Here is a 20,919-nt window from a genome sequence, read left to right on the forward strand (position 1 = left end):
CCTCGGCACTGCACTCTGGCCAGAGCGCTCCTGATTGAGCCTGGAGGGGGCCCCTCTTCGTACCGTGCAGGGAGGCCCCCTCAATTTTCGTTACGCCAGTGGCGAATGGAGCCTGATAGATGCATGGTAGCACTGATTGCCGTCTTCCAGGCGAGAGGTTGTCCCTTGAAGCACAGGAAAATATGGTCCCAACGGGCAACATATCGGGGTATAGATCTTCCCCCCCCCCCCCCCCCCCTTCCATCGCAGACCCCCTGATGTACGTGTCTCCAGTCGAGTCCTGGGCCACACCACACCTCATTCAATGTCAGATTTCAGGCGACGCAAGAACTCTAACATATGTACTAAATTTTATGGGTAATAGGATTGTCAGTGCAAAGTTTGTATTGTTATGTTTGTTATTGGTGCTAATTTTGTACACAAATCTGGTACTCTTGAATGATCCGATGTTTCAATGTGCATATGCACGGCTGCTACCCAGATGGTACCATACAAAATCAATAAAATATGTTTTTAAAAAAAAAGTTCTTTTTGTGCAACAGTGACAAAATCAGCCACAACTTTTCTCTCCCCTGGTGGGAAGGTATGCCTGGGTCTTCCTCAAGGCTGTGGGTTTACATAAAGGTCAGAAAGTCACTTTGAACAGATGGGCAAATTTGCAGTCAACCAGGTGTACATGTCACACCGCAGCCTGCTGACCACATGGCATTAAATACACATATGAGCACTACAGTTATAAGGGAATGAGATCCAACTGGGTAAGGTAGGTACCACACGTGTTTACTTCTACTAACTCTATTCTTGAGAAACAATACATTTGAAACAAAAGCAAGTGTGAAGTAAAGAAATGGTCTGTCAAGGGATATCCTCATTTTGAAAGATAGTGGTTGATTTTAATGGAAGCAATGAGATTAAAGTGCATTGAATTGGATTGTATTTCAGGCTGTCAAGTGGACTCCTATATAGGGGGCAAGTAACAGGCTCTCCCTGCCTTAGGTATGTCGTCTTGGAATCAGTGGATTTATCACCTTGAATGAATGAAGATGTTCTTATATAGCGCATGGCTACCCGGAGGCATCCCAGCGCTGCGGAGAGGGTCAAGGAGGAGATGGAATTAAGGAAATAGCCAGGTCTTAAGTTGTTTCCTAAATGACAGATGGTTAGCTTCCTTGCGGATGGAGAGGGGAAGGGTGTTCCAGAGACTCGGGGCATTGTAGGACAACAGGCGACCTCCTGATCGAGCCTTTCTGATTCTGGGGACTGTCGCTAAATGAAGTTGATATGAGCGGAGATTTCTTGTGGGTTTGTAAGGTTTAAGAAGGTTTTTGATGGCGGGAGGGCCTTTGTTATGAAGTATTTTGTGTGCAATACAGAGGGTCTTGAAATGGATTCTTTCCTGTATTGGTAGCCAATGGAGTGTGTGCAGGGCGGGCTTGGCTGAGCTGCGACTGTTAGTTTCAGTGAGAAGCCTAGCGGCTGAGTTCTGGACAATCTGAAGTTTAGAGATCACTGCTCTCGGTGCACCTAGATAAAGGGCATTGCCATAGTCCAGCCTGGAAAGAACAAGTGCCTGAACCACAAGTTTTCTTGAGTGGGTGGGCAGGAGGGGAAGTACTTTCCGTAAAGTGCGGAGTATACCATAACAGGTGGCCGCCGTTTTCCTTGCTTGTGTTCTAAGAGTAAGATCATGGTCAAGCCATATGCACAAACTTTTTATTTCTTGTTTGGGTAGTGGTGCAGGTCCCATGCATGTTGGCCATGATATGCTAGGATTGAAGCCAGCTTGATTACCCAGCAGCATGAGCTCTGTTTTGTCGCCATTGAGCTTGAGATGGGAGAGGCTCATCCAGCTGTTAATTTCTTTGAGGCATGAACAAAGATTAATAGAAGACTGTTCTTCCTGATTCAGAGCCACGATGAGCTGGGTATCATCTGCGTAAGTGACCAGCTGGATTCCAAACGGGGAGACTATCTGTGCTAATAGGGACATATATACATTAAAAAGGGTAGAGCTCAAAGAGGAGCCCTGCGGTACTCCGCATTGGAGGGGAACAGGTTGGGACTGAGTGTTCCCATCAAATACCTGGAAGGATCTGTCTTCCAGAAATGATTCCAACCAGGATAGAGCTTTACCCGTCACTCCCACGTTTCTGAGACGGTGAATTAGATTGTGGTGATTCACCGTGTCGAAGGCGGCGCTCAGGTCTAGGAGGATGATGGCTGAGGAGCCTCCCGCATCCAGAATCTTTCGTGATTCTTCAACCACCGCAATTAGCGCCGTCTCGGTGACCTGACCAGGGCGAAAGCCTGTCTGTGAGGAGTGAAGCAGGTTAAAGGTTTCCAGGTGGGCCGAGAGTATTTGATTGACATATTTTTCTGCGGCCTTGCTAATGCCTGGAAGCAGGGAAATGGGTCGATAGTTGCCCAAATCCGAAGGATCAAAGTGGGGTTTCTTTAGAAGTGCCCTCACCATAGCCTTTTTCCAGTCCTGGGGGACTGTGCCTGCGGCTAAGGAGGCGTTGATTAAGTTGGCAATGGGAGGAATAGTGGTAGGCAATGCCTGTTTAAGGATTTTGAAGGGAGCCGGGTCGTTAGGGGAGCCACTTTTTATTGCCTCTATGATGTGGCAGAGATGTTCCTCAGAGAGAGGGGCAAAAGAATCAAGACGTCTATTGTTTTCCAGGGGTTCCGGGTTCAAAGCATGGTTCGTCGTAATGGGTGGAAGAAGATTGAGGATTTTTTAAATTTTTGTGGAGAAGAAACCTGCCAGGTCTTCACAGTGACGACCAGTGGGGTCTGTCGCCTGTGGGGGGTCAGGGGTACGTGTGAGTTTTTTTACAATTCGAAAGATTTCTTTGGAAGAGTTGGTAGAGGCTAGGATTTTTTCCTCGAAGTATGCGGCCTGTGTTGCTCTAATTTCTGTTTTATAGGAGGCAATAGATGCTCTATAAGCAGCTTTTTTCTCGCTTGAAAAGTCTTTCCTCCAGGCTCGTTCTAATCTTTTACATTGTTGTTTTTGATTGCGGAGGCTAGGAGTGAACCAGGGACATTTATTAGGACCACTTTTTTGCAAACTGTTTTTACGGGGGAGTACTGTGTTAAGTGAGTTTTCAATCCATGATTGAAACTTTGTTTGCAACTACTGGATTGGGGTCGGGACTAGGGATAGTCCGTTCAAGTTCGTGGGTCCAGTTCTTGATGCTAAGTCTGGGCCAGTGTCGCACCCAGATTCGTGATGACACCAGGGGGGTGTGTATCTGGGGGGGTGCCATATAAAAGGGATCAGAAAGTGATCTGACCAGGGAAGGGGGATGGAATCCAGTCCCTCTAACTCTTTAATATTGGAGAAAATAGGGTCAAGGAGGTGGCCCTTCGAGTGGGTGGCAAGATGGTTTTTCAAATGAAGCTGATATGCTGCAAGGTCATGCATAAGGTCAGTTGATACTTTATTAGAGAGCTCATCAAGTTGTAAGTTAAAGTCTCCAAGCACAGTAAAGTTAGAGGAAGTGCTAGCTAGATTTAGTGTGGTTTCAAGTAGCGAGCTGCAAAATTTTCCAGGAGTTCCAGGAGGACGATATATAAGGATCCCGGAAAAAGTGACTGAAGGGGTCAGTTGGATGGAGAATTGAATATTTTCGCAGTCCAGCAGAGGGCTATCTAGGAGACGACAAACTAGCTGGTCTTTATAGATAATGGCAATCCCTCCACCTCTGCTGCCTATTCTGTCTAGGCGTTGGATCATGTAACCCGAGGGGAGTGCTTGAATCACATCGGGGTCTGAGTTGAGTGAGAGCCAAGTCTCTGTGAGGAAAAGGATATCTATTTCTGACTCGTGTAGTAATATAGAGATTTCTGTAACGTGCTTTGGCAAAGATCTGCAATTCAGCAGGGCCATGTTCAGTTGCTTGCGGGAGGCAAGGTATTGGGTTTAGGGGCAAGGTTGAATCCACAGTGGGGACACTTGTCTTGGGAAGCGTCCATGGACATAGGGTGGACACAGCAACTATTCGAATGTCCCCTGATAGCAAACAAGTTTTCTCTGGAGTATGTAACAGGATTTGGGGCGTCTAACCCAGAGTTCCTGGGCCCTGAGCCCGGTCGGCCGTGGACGGGCGCAGACGGGCTTGCCTTTGGCGCGCCGCCGGCGCGCCCGCTGCGCGCTTCGCCCTGCATCAGGTTTTATGGAGCGAGGGAAGGAGAAACTAGAGCGCTGACCCTGTACCGGAAGTAGGCTCCCTCCACTCAATCGGGACAAGAACCCGTGGTGGACCGGGGAGTAACCGGAAGGGCTACGCGCTATCATAGAAGATCAGGTAATAGTTCCTCGTGGGTAAATATACAATTTTCAGCTGCTAAAAATACTTTTGTGCTCGGCAAATCAAGTGACAGTCAAATTTTTAAAAATGTAAATCTTTCTTAAAGGAGCGAGTGCAATCAATCAGCTAGCGCCAGGTAGACTGACGGCAACAACAGTATGGCTACCTTGACTCGTCCGCTGCGTGCTTCCCCCTGCATCAGGTTTTATGGAGTGAGGGAGGGAGAAACTAGAGCGCTGACCCTGTACCGGAAGTAGGCTCCCTCCACTCAATCGGGACAAGAACCCGTGGTGGACCGGGGAGTAACCGGAAGGGCTACGCGCTATCGTAGAAGATCAGGTAATAGTTCCTCGTGGGTAAATATACAATTTTCAGCTGCTAAAAATACTTTTGTGCTCGGCAAATCAAGTGACAGTCAAATTTTTAAAAATTTAAAACTTTCTTAAAGGAGCGAGTGCAATCAATCAGCTAGCGCCAGGTAGACTGACGGCAACAACAACCTTAGGTTGGAAGAGTCTTCAACTTGTCCATAACCTGTACCCAAATCCATCTGACAATGTATAAACTCTTGTTGATCTTGACTCTTATTGTTTTTATGCATCTAACTGAACCACTATTGTTGAAGGTGTTTGCTTAAAATGTGGTATTTCTCAAAATGAGAGATAGCAGCATGGAAATACATGTGGTACCTACCCAGTCAGATATCACTCTTTATCTATAGATGCTCACCTGTGTATTTTATGCACTGTGTTTTTAATTAGGACTATCTTTAAACCACAGACTTGAGAAACCGCAGGCGTACCTTGCCACCAGCGGGCGAAGTACAGATGTTATTTTGTCATAGGCCTTTACAAAGCTGAATGATACAAAGGTAACATTGACCTTTCATGACCACATTGTGTATGTCTCACTCTCTTGTAAAGCAAATTGAGCGTTTCTATTGACAGCTTAGCTGAGTACAAATGTGCCATTTTGTAATACAGTTTGATAGTTGTCGATTACTGTGCTCTTATGTTTTTTTATTTATGTTTTCGTAGAGTGCTATCCAGACTGGAGACATGGAAGTCAGGTAGGTAACTGATTAGCAAATCCTGCCTTTTAAAATCTGGTTGCTGTGAAAAACATTTGTGGTACCTCAAATTCTGTTAACCTTTCATTTCAAAATTGTTGATTTATCCAGCTGCCGAAGCTTTAACTTTGAGGGGCACCCACATGACATTATAATGCTATTAAAGCGTTTTAGATAACTAGATAATTTATGTTGTTTTTCTTTGGCAGCAGTGCAGATGGGAGAAGGACAGTAATTAACCTACATGGAGTTTTAGGTCTAGCTTCAGTGCAACTCATACCTGATCTTTTAATCTACACCAAAATTATTCCACAGTTCTTTGCTTTCACACAAATGTTTATTCATTGTCATGCTATTTACTTGTTATGCTTCACTTTACCACTGGAGTCAAGCTATCCTGGCTGATGACGGCTGATAGCCAGAAACCGGTCCTAGGATGCTTGATTCCGGTCCAGAGAAGACATGGCTTGGCAGTTCGGGCTGGACTGTTCCCATGAGGCACAGGGTCAAGACTGATTTGCATATGGCCATGTCTAAACTGGGGTGGCGTAGTGGGCAAAAGAACGATGGATTTAACCCAGATCTCTTGACTGGGGGAGAATGTCTGCATTGTCAGCATTCCGTCCATCATTTGTTTGTTGTAACGCTTTTCGCCCTAAGTGGGATGGGTATTCCCAGACGTGGGACCCGTGCTCACTACGCCACTGGAGTCAAGCTATCCTGGCTGATGACGGCTGATAGCCAGAAACCGGTCCTAGGATGCTTGATTCCGGTCCAGAGAAGACATGGCTTGGCAGTTCGGGCTGGACTGTTCCCATGAGGCACAGGGTCAAGACTGATTTGCATATGGCCATGTCTAAACTGGGGTGGCGTAGTGGGCAAAAGAACGATGGATTTAACCCAGATCTCTTGACTGGGGGAGAATGTCTGCATTGTCAGCATTCCGTCCATCATTTGTTTGTTGTAACGCTTTTCGCCCTAAGTGGGATGGGTATTCCCAGACGTGGGACCCGTGCTCACTACGCCACTGGAGTCAAGCTATCCTGGCTGATGACGGCTGATAGCCAGAAACCGGTCCTAGGATGCTTGATTCCGGTCCAGAGAAGACATGGCTTGGCAGTTCGGGCTGGACTGTTCCCATGAGGCACAGGGTCAAGACTGATTTGCATATGGCCATGTCTAAACTGGGGTGGCGTAGTGGGCAAAAGAACGATGGATTTAACCCAGATCTCTTGACTGGGGGAGAATGTCTGCATTGTCAGCATTCCGTCCATCATTTGTTTGTTGTAACGCTTTTCGCCCTAAGTGGGATGGGTATTCCCAGACGTGGGACCCGTGCTCACTACGCCACTGGAGTCAAGCTATCCTGGCTGATGACGGCTGATAGCCAGAAACCGGTCCTAGGATGCTTGATTCCGGTCCAGAGAAGACATGGCTTGGCAGTTCGGGCTGGACTGTTCCCATGAGGCACAGGGTCAAGACTGATTTGCATATGGCCATGTCTAAACTGGGGTGGCGTAGTGGGCAAAAGAACGATGGATTTAACCCAGATCTCTTGACTGGGGGAGAATGTCTGCATTGTCAGCATTCCGTCCATCATTTGTTTGTTGTAACGCTTTTCGCCCTAAGTGGGATGGGTATTCCCAGACGTGGGACCCGTGCTCACTACGCCACTGGAGTCAAGCTATCCTGGCTGATGACGGCTGATAGCCAGAAACCGGTCCTAGGATGCTTGATTCCGGTCCAGAGAAGACATGGCTTGGCAGTTCGGGCTGGACTGTTCCCATGAGGCACAGGGTCAAGACTGATTTGCATATGGCCATGTCTAAACTGGGGTGGCGTAGTGGGCAAAAGAACGATGGATTTAACCCAGATCTCTTGACTGGGGGAGAATGTCTGCATTGTCAGCATTCCGTCCATCATTTGTTTGTTGTAACGCTTTTCGCCCTAAGTGGGATGGGTATTCCCAGACGTGGGACCCGTGCTCACTACGCCACTGGAGTCAAGCTATCCTGGCTGATGACGGCTGATAGCCAGAAACCGGTCCTAGGATGCTTGATTCCGGTCCAGAGAAGACATGGCTTGGCAGTTCGGGCTGGACTGTTCCCATGAGGCACAGGGTCAAGACTGATTTGCATATGGCCATGTCTAAACTGGGGTGGCGTAGTGGGCAAAAGAACGATGGATTTAACCCAGATCTCTTGACTGGGGGAGAATGTCTGCATTGTCAGCATTCCGTCCATCATTTGTTTGTTGTAACGCTTTTCGCCCTAAGTGGGATGGGTATTCCCAGACGTGGGACCCGTGCTCACTACGCCACTGGAGTCAAGCTATCCTGGCTGATGACGGCTGATAGCCAGAAACCGGTCCTAGGATGCTTGATTCCGGTCCAGAGAAGACATGGCTTGGCAGTTCGGGCTGGACTGTTCCCATGAGGCACAGGGTCAAGACTGATTTGCATATGGCCATGTCTAAACTGGGGTGGCGTAGTGGGCAAAAGAACGATGGATTTAACCCAGATCTCTTGACTGGGGGAGAATGTCTGCATTGTCAGCATTCCGTCCATCATTTGTTTGTTGTAACGCTTTTCGCCCTAAGTGGGATGGGTATTCCCAGACGTGGGACCCGTGCTCACTACGCCACTGGAGTCAAGCTATCCTGGCTGATGACGGCTGATAGCCAGAAACCGGTCCTAGGATGCTTGATTCCGGTCCAGAGAAGACATGGCTTGGCAGTTCGGGCTGGACTGTTCCCATGAGGCACAGGGTCAAGACTGATTTGCATATGGCCATGTCTAAACTGGGGTGGCGTAGTGGGCAAAAGAACGATGGATTTAACCCAGATCTCTTGACTGGGGGAGAATGTCTGCATTGTCAGCATTCCGTCCATCATTTGTTTGTTGTAACGCTTTTCGCCCTAAGTGGGATGGGTATTCCCAGACGTGGGACCCGTGCTCACTACGCCACTGGAGTCAAGCTATCCTGGCTGATGACGGCTGATAGCCAGAAACCGGTCCTAGGATGCTTGATTCCGGTCCAGAGAAGACATGGCTTGGCAGTTCGGGCTGGACTGTTCCCATGAGGCACAGGGTCAAGACTGATTTGCATATGGCCATGTCTAAACTGGGGTGGCGTAGTGGGCAAAAGAACGATGGATTCAACCCAGATCTCTTGACTGGGGGAGAATGTCTGCATTGTCAGCATTCCGTCCATCATTTGTTTGTTGTAACGCTTTTCGCCCTAAGTGGGATGGGTATTCCCAGACGTGGGACCCGTGCTCACTACGCCACTGGAGTCAAGCTATCCTGGCTGATGACGGCTGATAGCCAGAAACCGGTCCTAGGATGCTTGATTCCGGTCCAGAGAAGACATGGCTTGGCAGTTCGGGCTGGACTGTTCCCATGAGGCACAGGGTCAAGACTGATTTGCATATGGCCATGTCTAAACTGGGGTGGCGTAGTGGGCAAAAGAACGATGGATTTAACCCAGATCTCTTGACTGGGGGAGAATGTCTGCATTGTCAGCATTCCGTCCATCATTTGTTTGTTGTAACGCTTTTCGCCCTAAGTGGGATGGGTATTCCCAGACGTGGGACCCGTGCTCACTACGCCACTGGAGTCAAGCTATCCTGGCTGATGACGGCTGATAGCCAGAAACCGGTCCTAGGATGCTTGATTCCGGTCCAGAGAAGACATGGCTTGGCAGTTCGGGCTGGACTGTTCCCATGAGGCACAGGGTCAAGACTGATTTGCATATGGCCATGTCTAAACTGGGGTGGCGTAGTGGGCAAAAGAACGATGGATTTAACCCAGATCTCTTGACTGGGGGAGAATGTCTGCATTGTCAGCATTCCGTCCATCATTTGTTTGTTGTAACGCTTTTCGCCCTAAGTGGGATGGGTATTCCCAGACGTGGGACCCGTGCTCACTACGCCACTGGAGTCAAGCTATCCTGGCTGATGACGGCTGATAGCCAGAAACCGGTCCTAGGATGCTTGATTCCGGTCCAGAGAAGACATGGCTTGGCAGTTCGGGCTGGACTGTTCCCATGAGGCACAGGGTCAAGACTGATTTGCATATGGCCATGTCTAAACTGGGGTGGCGTAGTGGGCAAAAGAACGATGGATTTAACCCAGATCTCTTGACTGGGGGAGAATGTCTGCATTGTCAGCATTCCGTCCATCATTTGTTTGTTGTAACGCTTTTCGCCCTAAGTGGGATGGGTATTCCCAGACGTGGGACCCGTGCTCACTACGCCACTGGAGTCAAGCTATCCTGGCTGATGACGGCTGATAGCCAGAAACCGGTCCTAGGATGCTTGATTCCGGTCCAGAGAAGACATGGCTTGGCAGTTCGGGCTGGACTGTTCCCATGAGGCACAGGGTCAAGACTGATTTGCATATGGCCATGTCTAAACTGGGGTGGCGTAGTGGGCAAAAGAACGATGGATTTAACCCAGATCTCTTGACTGGGGGAGAATGTCTGCATTGTCAGCATTCCGTCCATCATTTGTTTGTTGTAACGCTTTTCGCCCTAAGTGGGATGGGTATTCCCAGACGTGGGACCCGTGCTCACTACGCCACTGGAGTCAAGCTATCCTGGCTGATGACGGCTGATAGCCAGAAACCGGTCCTAGGATGCTTGATTCCGGTCCAGAGAAGACATGGCTTGGCAGTTCGGGCTGGACTGTTCCCATGAGGCACAGGGTCAAGACTGATTTGCATATGGCCATGTCTAAACTGGGGTGGCGTAGTGGGCAAAAGAACGATGGATTTAACCCAGATCTCTTGACTGGGGGAGAATGTCTGCATTGTCAGCATTCCGTCCATCATTTGTTTGTTGTAACGCTTTTCGCCCTAAGTGGGATGGGTATTCCCAGACGTGGGACCCGTGCTCACTACGCCACTGGAGTCAAGCTATCCTGGCTGATGACGGCTGATAGCCAGAAACCGGTCCTAGGATGCTTGATTCCGGTCCAGAGAAGACATGGCTTGGCAGTTCGGGCTGGACTGTTCCCATGAGGCACAGGGTCAAGACTGATTTGCATATGGCCATGTCTAAACTGGGGTGGCGTAGTGGGCAAAAGAACGATGGATTTAACCCAGATCTCTTGACTGGGGGAGAATGTCTGCATTGTCAGCATTCCGTCCATCATTTGTTTGTTGTATCACTTTACCATACAACATTACTTAAAAGGCTCACCTATTGGCATTGGCAATCCCTGTTGAATGTGCCTGAATATGTTTTTGATGTGCTATTGTATTCTCTGTTTTCCTCTGTACATAGGGGTTTGCCAAATTCTTTTGAACATTGGCCTATAATCTTTCCATGGATCTTTTCTGTATGCCAAAATACTGTGATGTGCCTGTGCAGACTGTCTGATGTAAAATGTGCCTGCCAATCCTTAGATTGTTTGCTTTGTAAATGCATACGAGAGACCGAAACAATTTGAGATTTGCCCTCGGTGGGATACTTGGCAAATGTTTCAGTCTGCAACATGAGAATAGAAGAGGGCAATGGACCCCGATGATGCGTACAGGGGGGTGTTGCCCAAGAGACCCTTGTGTGTTATAACATAGTGTTCACACTGTCTGAAATCAGACCTACTTCAGAACAACCCCAGAACGCTTTCAGAACTTGTCCAGACCCTTTACCGCATTTCTCCTATGAGAGGTTTAGACCTCTATGCTTCCTTTTGATTTTGCGATGAATGTGGCTTAGGCTAACTATTTTCCCTGAGCCTAGAAGACTCTTGACCGAGCTTTTGAAATGCTGACACCTTCTTACTTAACTTTTCCATGTCTTGTTCTAATTTCCTTTTTGGAAATATCTTGAAAATTGAGATTCTTTAGGTTTCTTAAAACCAGCCTCTTAGCTTGGACTCTGACTTAGGAAATTTAGATTTACTAATGTATAGACAAGAAAACTTGAGATTCTTTTCGGAACATCAAATCCTTGTGTTATTGTTTTGCCTGATATTTATCTGCCTCAATTTCGTCCGTAGATTGAGCTTTCCTGTTATTATCCTGCATCTCTACAGCATAGTTAAAAGAATTGTGTACTTAAAGTTGATAATTTCTAATAGACCTTCGTAACAATAGTTACCAATTCCTGTCCTCATGTAGCCAAACATGTTACACTGTTAATTGATATTGATTGATAAAATGATAACTCTCCTCACCCATCATTGTGGATAAGAAAAGCCCATCGGAGGAAGATAAATGGTAGGAGAGTATGCCCAATGCGCTGCATCACTGATAATAGTAAAAAAAGGCAATATTTCTTGCAAAACCTTCCTTAGCATGTCTAGGATGAAGCTGAAAAGTCAAACAAGCCCCCGATTGGCATAGTTCTCTCGCCTTACACATCCATATGCAAGCTTTTTATGCTGGTTTTAGTATTTACAGGAGTTTTTTTTATTTTTTATTATAAAGGCAATATAAGCACAAGGATTTTTGAAGTATATTGTGGGGTACATCTGTCAGTTTGTGAATTGATTCCTTATGGATGATTGGGAGGCGGTTTTAAAATGGGAACTTCTTAAGGTGCATCTGCTACTGGTCAGTATACTTGACAAATTGGCAAATTCTAAATACTTGCTCATTCTCTTGTGTAAAATAAGGCTATCTTCACACCTATGGTGCCAGAGCTGTTGCATTGACAAAGTGCTCAGCAGTTTCTTAGAAGGCAGTGTGTACGATTTGTATAATATTATGAGCCACAAAATCAGACTTTCTGTACAATGTGGCTTCGAAAGGACCAATGGGGATCAAGGGTCTCACTGAAACTCTAAATCTCTTTACTGTAAATGCTGTTAAAAGAGCCGAATTTAGTCTTTAATACACCATTCTCCTGGTCCTCTCAAAATATCATCATTACTGAGGTTGAACTCTCTCGCATGGCACTGCACCGCTATGCTGAGAAGTTACCTTGAACACTTCAGGAGCACATTGAGGGCTGTTACTAATGGTGATTTAGAACGCTGCACTTTAAGCTTTGCGGTTGAATTTGCTATGCTGGTGTTTAAATAAGAGGAACTAGTCCGTTGTCTGGTCTGGTGAAGTGTCTTAACCTTCAGAGTGAATGACTCTCTGACTAAATGATTGGAACATTGTGAGGCCATTGTTGCACCCCTTGTGTGGTGCAGATTTGAAAGGAAAAGCCAGTTTATTTTGGAACAAGATTTGCTACATTCTCTATATGTGATGGTTGTTGACGCTTTAGAAATTAATGTTGTAAACTAACTTCAGTTATAATTCTGTTACAGAGCCAAGGGTGGTTCCTCTCTTTCTAGAAGAAGACTACCATCAAAAGGAACTTGTTGGGCTGGTAAGTGTTTGAAGGAAGGCTAGCTGACTTGGCATGACTTAGATTAACATAATCTATTCTTTACTATACTAAGTACATATTGCTAGGTGTGGATGTTTTGGTGAAATGCAATCGTTTTGTCTTAAAATGTTGTTAATAAACATGTAGCCCCTTACTTAGCTCCCATAATATACTTCACTGTATAAATCATTCACTGCTCCACAGCCTGTTACATTCGTCTGGCTAGAGACGCATGTTTCTGTCTGTCTCCCTCACTCACTCTCTTCTGAAAGTGTATGTTAGAGCTTTACAAATGTACTTTTGGGGTGCTATGATGTACATGATCATATTTTACTATTTTTTGTTTTCCAAATGCCATTTTGTACCTCTCATTTGGTGCAACGCTTGGCCGTAGTGCTTTTGCCTTATGAGACTGTTGACAGACCCATAGAAGGTTATCAGGGACCTAATGTATCCCTTTTGTGGCTCAGGGTAACCTTCTTGAAGTGATCTTGCATTGGGTGTATGAACTGTAGTGGTTCCCAAGGCTTCCTCATTTGGGCTTATTTGAAGCTATTGTGTACTCCACAGATGCATTGAGTTCGGTCTCTGAGCGGATCTGCAGGGAACTGGCTTCTCTACATTATTTTTGGCATAAAGATGAGAAATATTAATATTATTTTGTAACCGAAATCTTCGAGGCATATGAACTGTAGATCATATGCCATGCATAGATCGCCATCTAGGTTTGGGTCTGGATGTTTGCACTTTGTTTTTTTTCGAAGAAGTCTTTCCAGTCATGAGGTAGGTGACTCCTCTTTTCGGTGATAGTGCGCATGGGCATCAACCCATTGTTAAATTGTTGTTTTCCGCCATCGGGTTTGGATGTATATCGTTGCGCTCTTGTTCGACACCATTCCTTTGGTTTTCCCTCGGCAAGATACTCACCCTTGACGGTATTGTTTTCGATTGTGTCTCCCTTTCTATCGCGTATCGAAATTACTTCAAGTAATCTTTTGAACGGAAAGTTTGTGGAAGGCCTTCGGACCTACCCGCGTCGAGTCGACCTGCAGTCGATGGAACGAACTCACTTTAAATTCTGCCCTTGGTGTCATGCGAAATACCTGCGCACCAACTCACATGAAGTGTGTAATCTGTGTTTGTCCCCTGAACACAGAGAACAAGACTGTGATGCGTGCCAGGCTTTCCGCTCCAAGAAAACACTTTGCGAGCATCTGGCTCGACGTTGCGACATACAGAGCCAGCACAAAAGCTCCATTCTGCACATCTTTTATCAACAGTCGGACGAAGAAGCCGGTGAGGCCATGAGAACAGAGGAGGACCAGGAGCCAGTCAACATAGCAGATTTTGAATCCTACCAAGAGGACATCCCACAAGATCAGCGTACCATGAGTAAAGCTCCCCCCTCATCCCAAGAGACACTTTCAGTTAAAAAGAAGGCTCCGGTCCAACCCGTGCCCTCGGGCCCCAGTCGGCATCGAGATCACGCTTCTGACGCCCCGCCCTCTGGCTCGGCACCGAAGCATACCTAAAAGCCTTCCGGCTCAGAAAAGACTCCCTCCAAACCAAGTTCGGAGCCTAAACCTTCGGGGTTGAAACACAAGTCTGGCACCGACCCCCACCATTTGGCCCCGAAAAAATCATCGGATCTGAAAACATCAACGATTTTGACTCTGGCACCAAAAATGTAAGTGCCGAAACAGACAGAAGTGCAGAAAACAACTACAAAGCCCAGTTTCAATGCCTCAATTGAAAAAACCGAATCCTAAACAAAAGCTTTTGTATATCCATCTACAGACTGGTCATATCTCCACTAAAGTGACTCTGAAAAGAAGGGCTGATATAGAAGAAGAATATCACATCCCTTCAAAGAAGAGATCTGTTGAAACTAACCCTTCCCCTTCCTCCACCTATTCTTCCTTCATCACCACCCCCTCAGCTTCAACCAATTTCACCTGAACATTCACCACCACATACACCTGACAACCAGGATGATGGGGATGATGATCAGGATATGGATGATCAGGATATGGATGATGATCATCCATTACAAGACCCATGGGACGATTATAACACCAATTGCCCCACAGGCAATGATCCCAACCTGTACCCTACCAAACCCTCTCCACCAGATGATAGTGTAGGCTACATTGAGTTACTGGGTAGAGCTGCAAACTATCATGGGGTACAGCTATATAAAGAGTCATTAGAAGAGGATTTCCTCGTTGAAACCCTCAGTACCACACAAAAGTCATCACATACACTGCCCATGCTTAAAGGGATGGTCAGGCAAGTAGATTACATTTTTAATGACCCAGTCAGGACTCTCATTCGTACCCCTTGAGTGGACAAGAAGTACAAGTCAGCACCATCAGACCCAGTATATATAAGGGGACAATTGCTGCTAGACTCTATGGTTGTGTCTAATGCAAGGAAAATAGCCAACTCACAGATAACAGGAGAGGCTCCACCTCCTGATAAGGAAGGAAAACTTATTGACGCTTCGGGGAAAAGAGTAGCTTCTCAAGCAACCAATTTCTGGCGTGTCTCCAACACTCAGGCACCGTTAGCGCGATATGATCATGCACACTGGGATGAAATGGAACTGATCCAATATTTACCCCCAGAACACAAATCAAAAGCACAAGAACTGGTTCATGGAGGCCAACTTATTGCTAACAATCAAATAAGATGCTCTCTAGATGCTGCAGCCACTGCTGCTAGAGCAATAAACACTAGTGTCCTCTTAAGAAGGCACACATGGCTCCGTGTATCTGGCTTTAAACCTGAGGTTCAAACCTCCGGTTTAAATACCCTATTCGATATGGAACATCTGTTTGGCCCAGTGGTAGACTCTTCACTTGAGAAAATGAAGAAAGATACTGAGGTAGCCAAATCTATAGGAGCCTTCAGTCCACACAGGGTCATGCTTCCTTTCGACGCACTTTTTACCTAGGAGGCTCCAAAAATACCTCCTCAGAAGCCACCTCTACTTGTAAGGGCAATAACCAACCCTCTCCATCTAAGGATTATTTCAGGGCGGTTACAGGGGTAACAATGGCAAGGGCAGGGGACGGGGTTCAAACACACGCAACTCCCCCGCCAAAACAAAGCAGTGACTTACCTTCACTTCCCCCCGACCACTCAACACCTGTCGGGGGAAGACTGTCAGAATTTCTACCAATCTGGCAATCAATAACAACAGACAATTGGGTACTCCAAATTATCCAATATTCTACCAAAGCCCCACAAACTATCACCAGACAATCTAGACCTCCTCAAACAGGAGGTTCAGTCTCTACTTCTAAAAGGGGCTATAGAGCTTGTGCCGCCCCAACATCACGGGTCTGGCGTATACTCCTTTTATTTCCTTATTCCCAAAAAAGACGGTTCTCTCAGACCAATTTTAGATCTCTGAGAACTCAACCAGTACATTCAGTCAGACCATTTCCACATGGCGACTCTTCAACAGGTACTTCCTCTACTTCCTCTACTACAGAGAGGCGACTTTCTATCTACTCTAGATCTAAAAGACGCTTACTTTCATATACCAGTTCACCCTGCGCATCGCAAATTCCTCAGGTTTGTGGTAGCGGGTCAACACAACCAGTTCAGGGTACTCCCATTCGGTGTCACCACCGCCTCCAGAGTTTTCACAAAGTGTCTGGCGGTAGTAGCTCACCTAAGGAGACAAAGCATCCACATCTTCCCATACTTTTTATTTTTTTATTTTTTATAAAACAATTTTTATTAACATTAATCTCGCACCTTTTGTCATACAGGTTTCATTTTCAAGACACATTTTGTAATCATATCGGTTAAATTGTAACATTCGTAATTGTACTCTTTAGTAGCCATACGTCATCTTACATACAGCACAGGTAGCCTCATGAAGGTATTTCCATTCACGGATCTTGTCCTCTTTAACAATTAAGTGTTGCCCCTTTGTTATTCGCTTAGGCCGTACTCTGAGCCCGACAGCGGGGGTTCGCATATATGACCCCTGAATGTGTTCCATTTTCCTCAAATCCGCTGCCATCTCCGGGGGCAACCCCTATTACCACATACCACCTTTTCCGCAACCATGGCGCCATCTAAGTCACGGCACCACCACGCGTGTGAGGGGGTTGATTGCACCCCCCAGTGTCGTGCAATATTCCTCTTTGCCAATACTAGTCCTATGGTCACCCAGGTTTGTTCGGCGTGGTTGAGGTCGGTAGCATCCCATACATTCAATAAACACATCCGAGGCTCCGGGGGAACATCATGACCAGTAACCCGGGAGACCGTTGCCATAACCTCCCTCCAATATCTAGTGATGTCAGGGCAGTCCCATATAGTATGATAAAAGGTACCCTGGAGGCCGCATCCCCGCAGGCAAAGCGGATCATCCGCCCTCCCTATTTTATGAAGTGTGGATCTAGTGTAGTATATCCGGTGCAGTATTTTAAGCTGCACCAATTTTAGTTTGGATGGGATTGCCACCTTCCGCGGGGATGCCGTCGCCTCCTGCCATTCGTGCTCGTCCATGTCTCCTATGTCTGCCTCTCATTTCCTTTTAAGAAGTTCTGTGGGGTCTTTTTGATGGTTCACCAGCTTACAATATGTCAATGATATAGCTTTCTTGGTTAGGTGATCTGTGAGCAAACGATCCTCGAGTGGGGAGGACTCAGGTGGGGTGGTCCCCCTGGGTATGGCTTTCCTTAATGCATGCTGTATTTGCAGAAACTAGAGATGCCTATCAGATCCCACCCCGCAAATTCCTTACTTAGGTGCATCATGCCTATCTTGGGGGAGACCCATAGCGGCGTTTGTTGAGTGATCACCCCCTCCCAACCAAGCCTGCGCTGCGCCGTGTGCCATACGTGTATGGTGTGTTCTGTGGGGCCCGTTAGCTTATGTTTCAGGGATTTATCATATAAGGCATGGAGTACTCCCTTCACCCCCATCTTATGCCTATCCATTCGAAGAGCCGGATCATCTTGCGGTGCATGCAGCCATTGATTGATTACCGTGAGCTGGGAGGCCCAGTAGTATAAATGTATGTTGGGCAGAGCGATTCCCCCATCGTACCAACTCCGCACCAGTTTGCAGAGAGCTATGCGGTGGGGCCCGCCCTCCCATAACAGACTGCCCACCTCCGCCTCCACTGATTTAAAGTAGGAGTCTGGGATCGGTATGGGCGTATTTTGCAGTACATAAAGGAATCGCGGGAGGGCCATCATCTTGAACAGGGCTGCTCTCCCCAGCAATGTCAACGGAAGGGAATGCCAGTGTTTGACATCGCTCCATAGTCTTCTAAGGGGCGGAAGTAGGTTGCGTTAAAAAAATAGTGCTGGGTCAGGTGTGATGTTAATACCGAGGTATCTGAAACCATTCTCTGCCACCGATATTGTCCTCTAAGGAGCTGTGGTGTGGGTCCATGTAGGACGTAAAGTACTGATTTCGCCCAGTTGATCAAGTAACCGGATAGTCTACCATACGATTCACAGATGTCTAGTAGGCTACTGAGAAACCATTTTGGTCGCGTCCGGTATACCAAGATATCATCTGCGTATAGCAAGATACGGTCGTCCCAGTTCTCCGTCCATTTTATTCCTGTTATAACTGGATCCTGCCTAATCCATGCCGCCAATGGCTCTAGCACCATGGCGAACAGTAGTGGGGAGAGAGGACACCCCTGTCTAGTTCCTCGTCCCAGCGCAAAGTCCTCCGATAGCCGTCCGTTCACCGCCACTTGTGCCAGAGGTTCGCTATATACCAAACGCACCCATACTTAGACGATTGGCTCATCAAAGCCAACACATCCCAACAATGTCTGCAGCACACTTTCAAGACAATTCAGCTACTGCATCAACTAGGTTTCACAATCAATGTGCCAAAGTCACATCTCCAACCAACCAACCAATACAAAGGACTGCCTAGGAGCCACAATAGATACTCTAATAACTCTCGCTTTTCCCAGCTCAGCCAGAATTCGAAATATTCAGGATTTAGTTCTCGGTTTCCAACCTAACCATTGGATTCCAGCTCGAACTTACATGCAGCTACTGGGAATTATGTCATCCTGCATCATGATCGTTACCCATGCTAGACTGCACATGCGTCCACTTCAAGAATACTTAGCCAGTCAGTGGAACCCGTCTTAAGGTCTAATAACCGATCTAGTGTTGGTAAGCGGCCGTACTCATCGCTCTCTGCAGTGGTGGAACACACACAATTTATCAAAAGGACGGCCGTTCCTAGACACGGTTCTTCAGATAGTTCTGACAGCGGACGGGTCCCTCACTGGCTGGCAGCCTATCTACAACAGCACACAGTGCAAGGCTTGTGGAGCCAACAACAGAAGTTGCTCCACATCAATCACCTAGAGCTGCTTGCAATATTCTTGGCACACAAGGCATTTCTAACTCACCTAGAGGGCAAAGCTGTCCTAATTCGTACAGACAACATGACAGCCATGTATTACATACAAAAACAGGGGGGGGACTCACTCTCTCCCACTGTCTTGCTTGGCCAAAGACATATGGAGGTGGGCTATTCACCACAAAATCTATCTCTTAGCGGAACATCTCCCAGGAGTCAACAACCAGATTGCAGATCTCCTCAGTAGGCAGAGACAACAAATACACAAATGGGAACTCCACCCTCAGGTCCTCCTTCCATACTTACAACGTTGGGGAGTCCCTCACATAGAACGGTTCGAAACATACCAAAACGCAAACTGCCCAAACTTTGCGTCCAGGTATCCTCATCCATTGTCCCAATTCAATACACTATGTGAATTGGTCAGGGATATTTGCTTACGCTTTACCGCCTCTCCCACTCATTCCATTAGTGGTTCAGAAACTCAAACAAGCGTCCCTGACACTAATCCTAGTTGCTCCCACGTGGGCACAGCAACCGTGGTTCACAACCCTATAGGAACCCTACCAAAAAGCCTTCCGGCTCAGAAAAAACTCCCTCCAAACCAAGTTTGAAGCATAAACCTTAGGGGTTGAAACACAAGTCTGGAACCGACCCCCACCATTCGGCCCCGAAAAAATCATCGGATCCGCAAACATCAACGGTTTCGACTCTGGCACCAAAAATGTTAGTGCAGAAACAGACTGAAGTGCATAAAACAACTACAAAGCCCAGTTTTGATGCCCCAATTGAAAAACCGAATCCGAAACAAAAGATTTTGTATACCCATCTACAGACTGGTCATATCTCCACTAAAGTGACTCTGAAAAGAAGGGCTGATGTAGAAAAATCCCTTCTAAGAAGAGATCTGTTGGAACTAACCCTTCACCTCCTCTTCCTCTTCCTCCACCTATTCTTCCTTCATCACCACCCCCTCAGCTTCAACCAATTTCACCTAAACATTCACCACCACATACACCTGACAACCAGGATGATGATCAGGATAGGGATGATGATCATCCATTACAAGACCCATGGGACGATTATAACACCTATTCGCCCGCAGGCAATGATCCCAACCTGTACCCTACCAAACGCTCTCCACCAGATGATAGTGTAGGCTACATTGAGTTACTGAGTATAGCTGCCAACTATCATGGGGTACAGCTACATAAAGAGTCATTAGAAGAGGATTTCCTCATTGAAACCCTCAGTACCACCCAAAAGTCATCACATACACTACCCATGCTTAAAGGAATGGTCTGGCATGTAGATGACTTTTTTAATGACCTAGTCAGGACTCGCATTCTTACCCCTACAGTGGACAAGAAATACTAGTCCGCACCATCAGACTCAGTATATATAAGGGGACAATTGCTGCTAGACTCTATAGTTGTGTCTAATGCAAGGAAAAGAGCCAACTCACAGATAAAAGGAGAGGCTCCACCTCCTGATAAGGAAGGAAAACTTGACGCTTCGGGGAAAAGAGTAGCTTCTCAAGCAGCCAATTTCTGGCGTGTCCAACACTCGGGCACCGTTAGCGCGATATGATCATGCGCACTGGGATGAAATGGAACAACTGATCCAATATTTACCCCCAGAACACAAATCAAAAGCACAAGATCTGCTGTGAACCACAGCAACCGTGGTTCACAACCCTATTGGAACTCTCACTAGTTCCTCACCAAAAAAACAGAGCCATGGAGACATAAGGCATAGGGAGACGAGTTGGCCTAACGGCTAGGGCGGTCTATCTCGAATCTGGGGAACTGGGTTTGAGTCTCGGCAAGGACGCTGAACAT

At 46.8% G+C, this 20,919-nt stretch overlaps 1 protein-coding gene across 2 annotated transcripts in view; it reads left to right on the forward strand.

Moving 5' to 3' along the window:
- Positions 1 to 20,919, forward strand: part of GSAP (gamma-secretase activating protein) — a 762,740-nt gene that overhangs the window by 605,800 nt on the left and 136,021 nt on the right. For both annotated transcript variants that reach the window (XM_085654015.1, XM_085654016.1), the window contains 2 exons: positions 5,354 to 5,385; positions 12,651 to 12,712. In XM_085654015.1, the coding sequence (XP_085510141.1) occupies positions 5,354 to 5,385; positions 12,651 to 12,712 (94 nt within the window). The remainder of the gene's footprint in view (positions 1 to 5,353; positions 5,386 to 12,650; positions 12,713 to 20,919) is intronic.

The sequence above is a fragment of the Triturus cristatus genome, chromosome 4_1, assembly GCF_964204655.1.
Source record: "Triturus cristatus chromosome 4_1, aTriCri1.1, whole genome shotgun sequence".
In the NCBI taxonomy this organism is placed as follows: domain Eukaryota; kingdom Metazoa; phylum Chordata; class Amphibia; order Caudata; family Salamandridae; genus Triturus; species Triturus cristatus.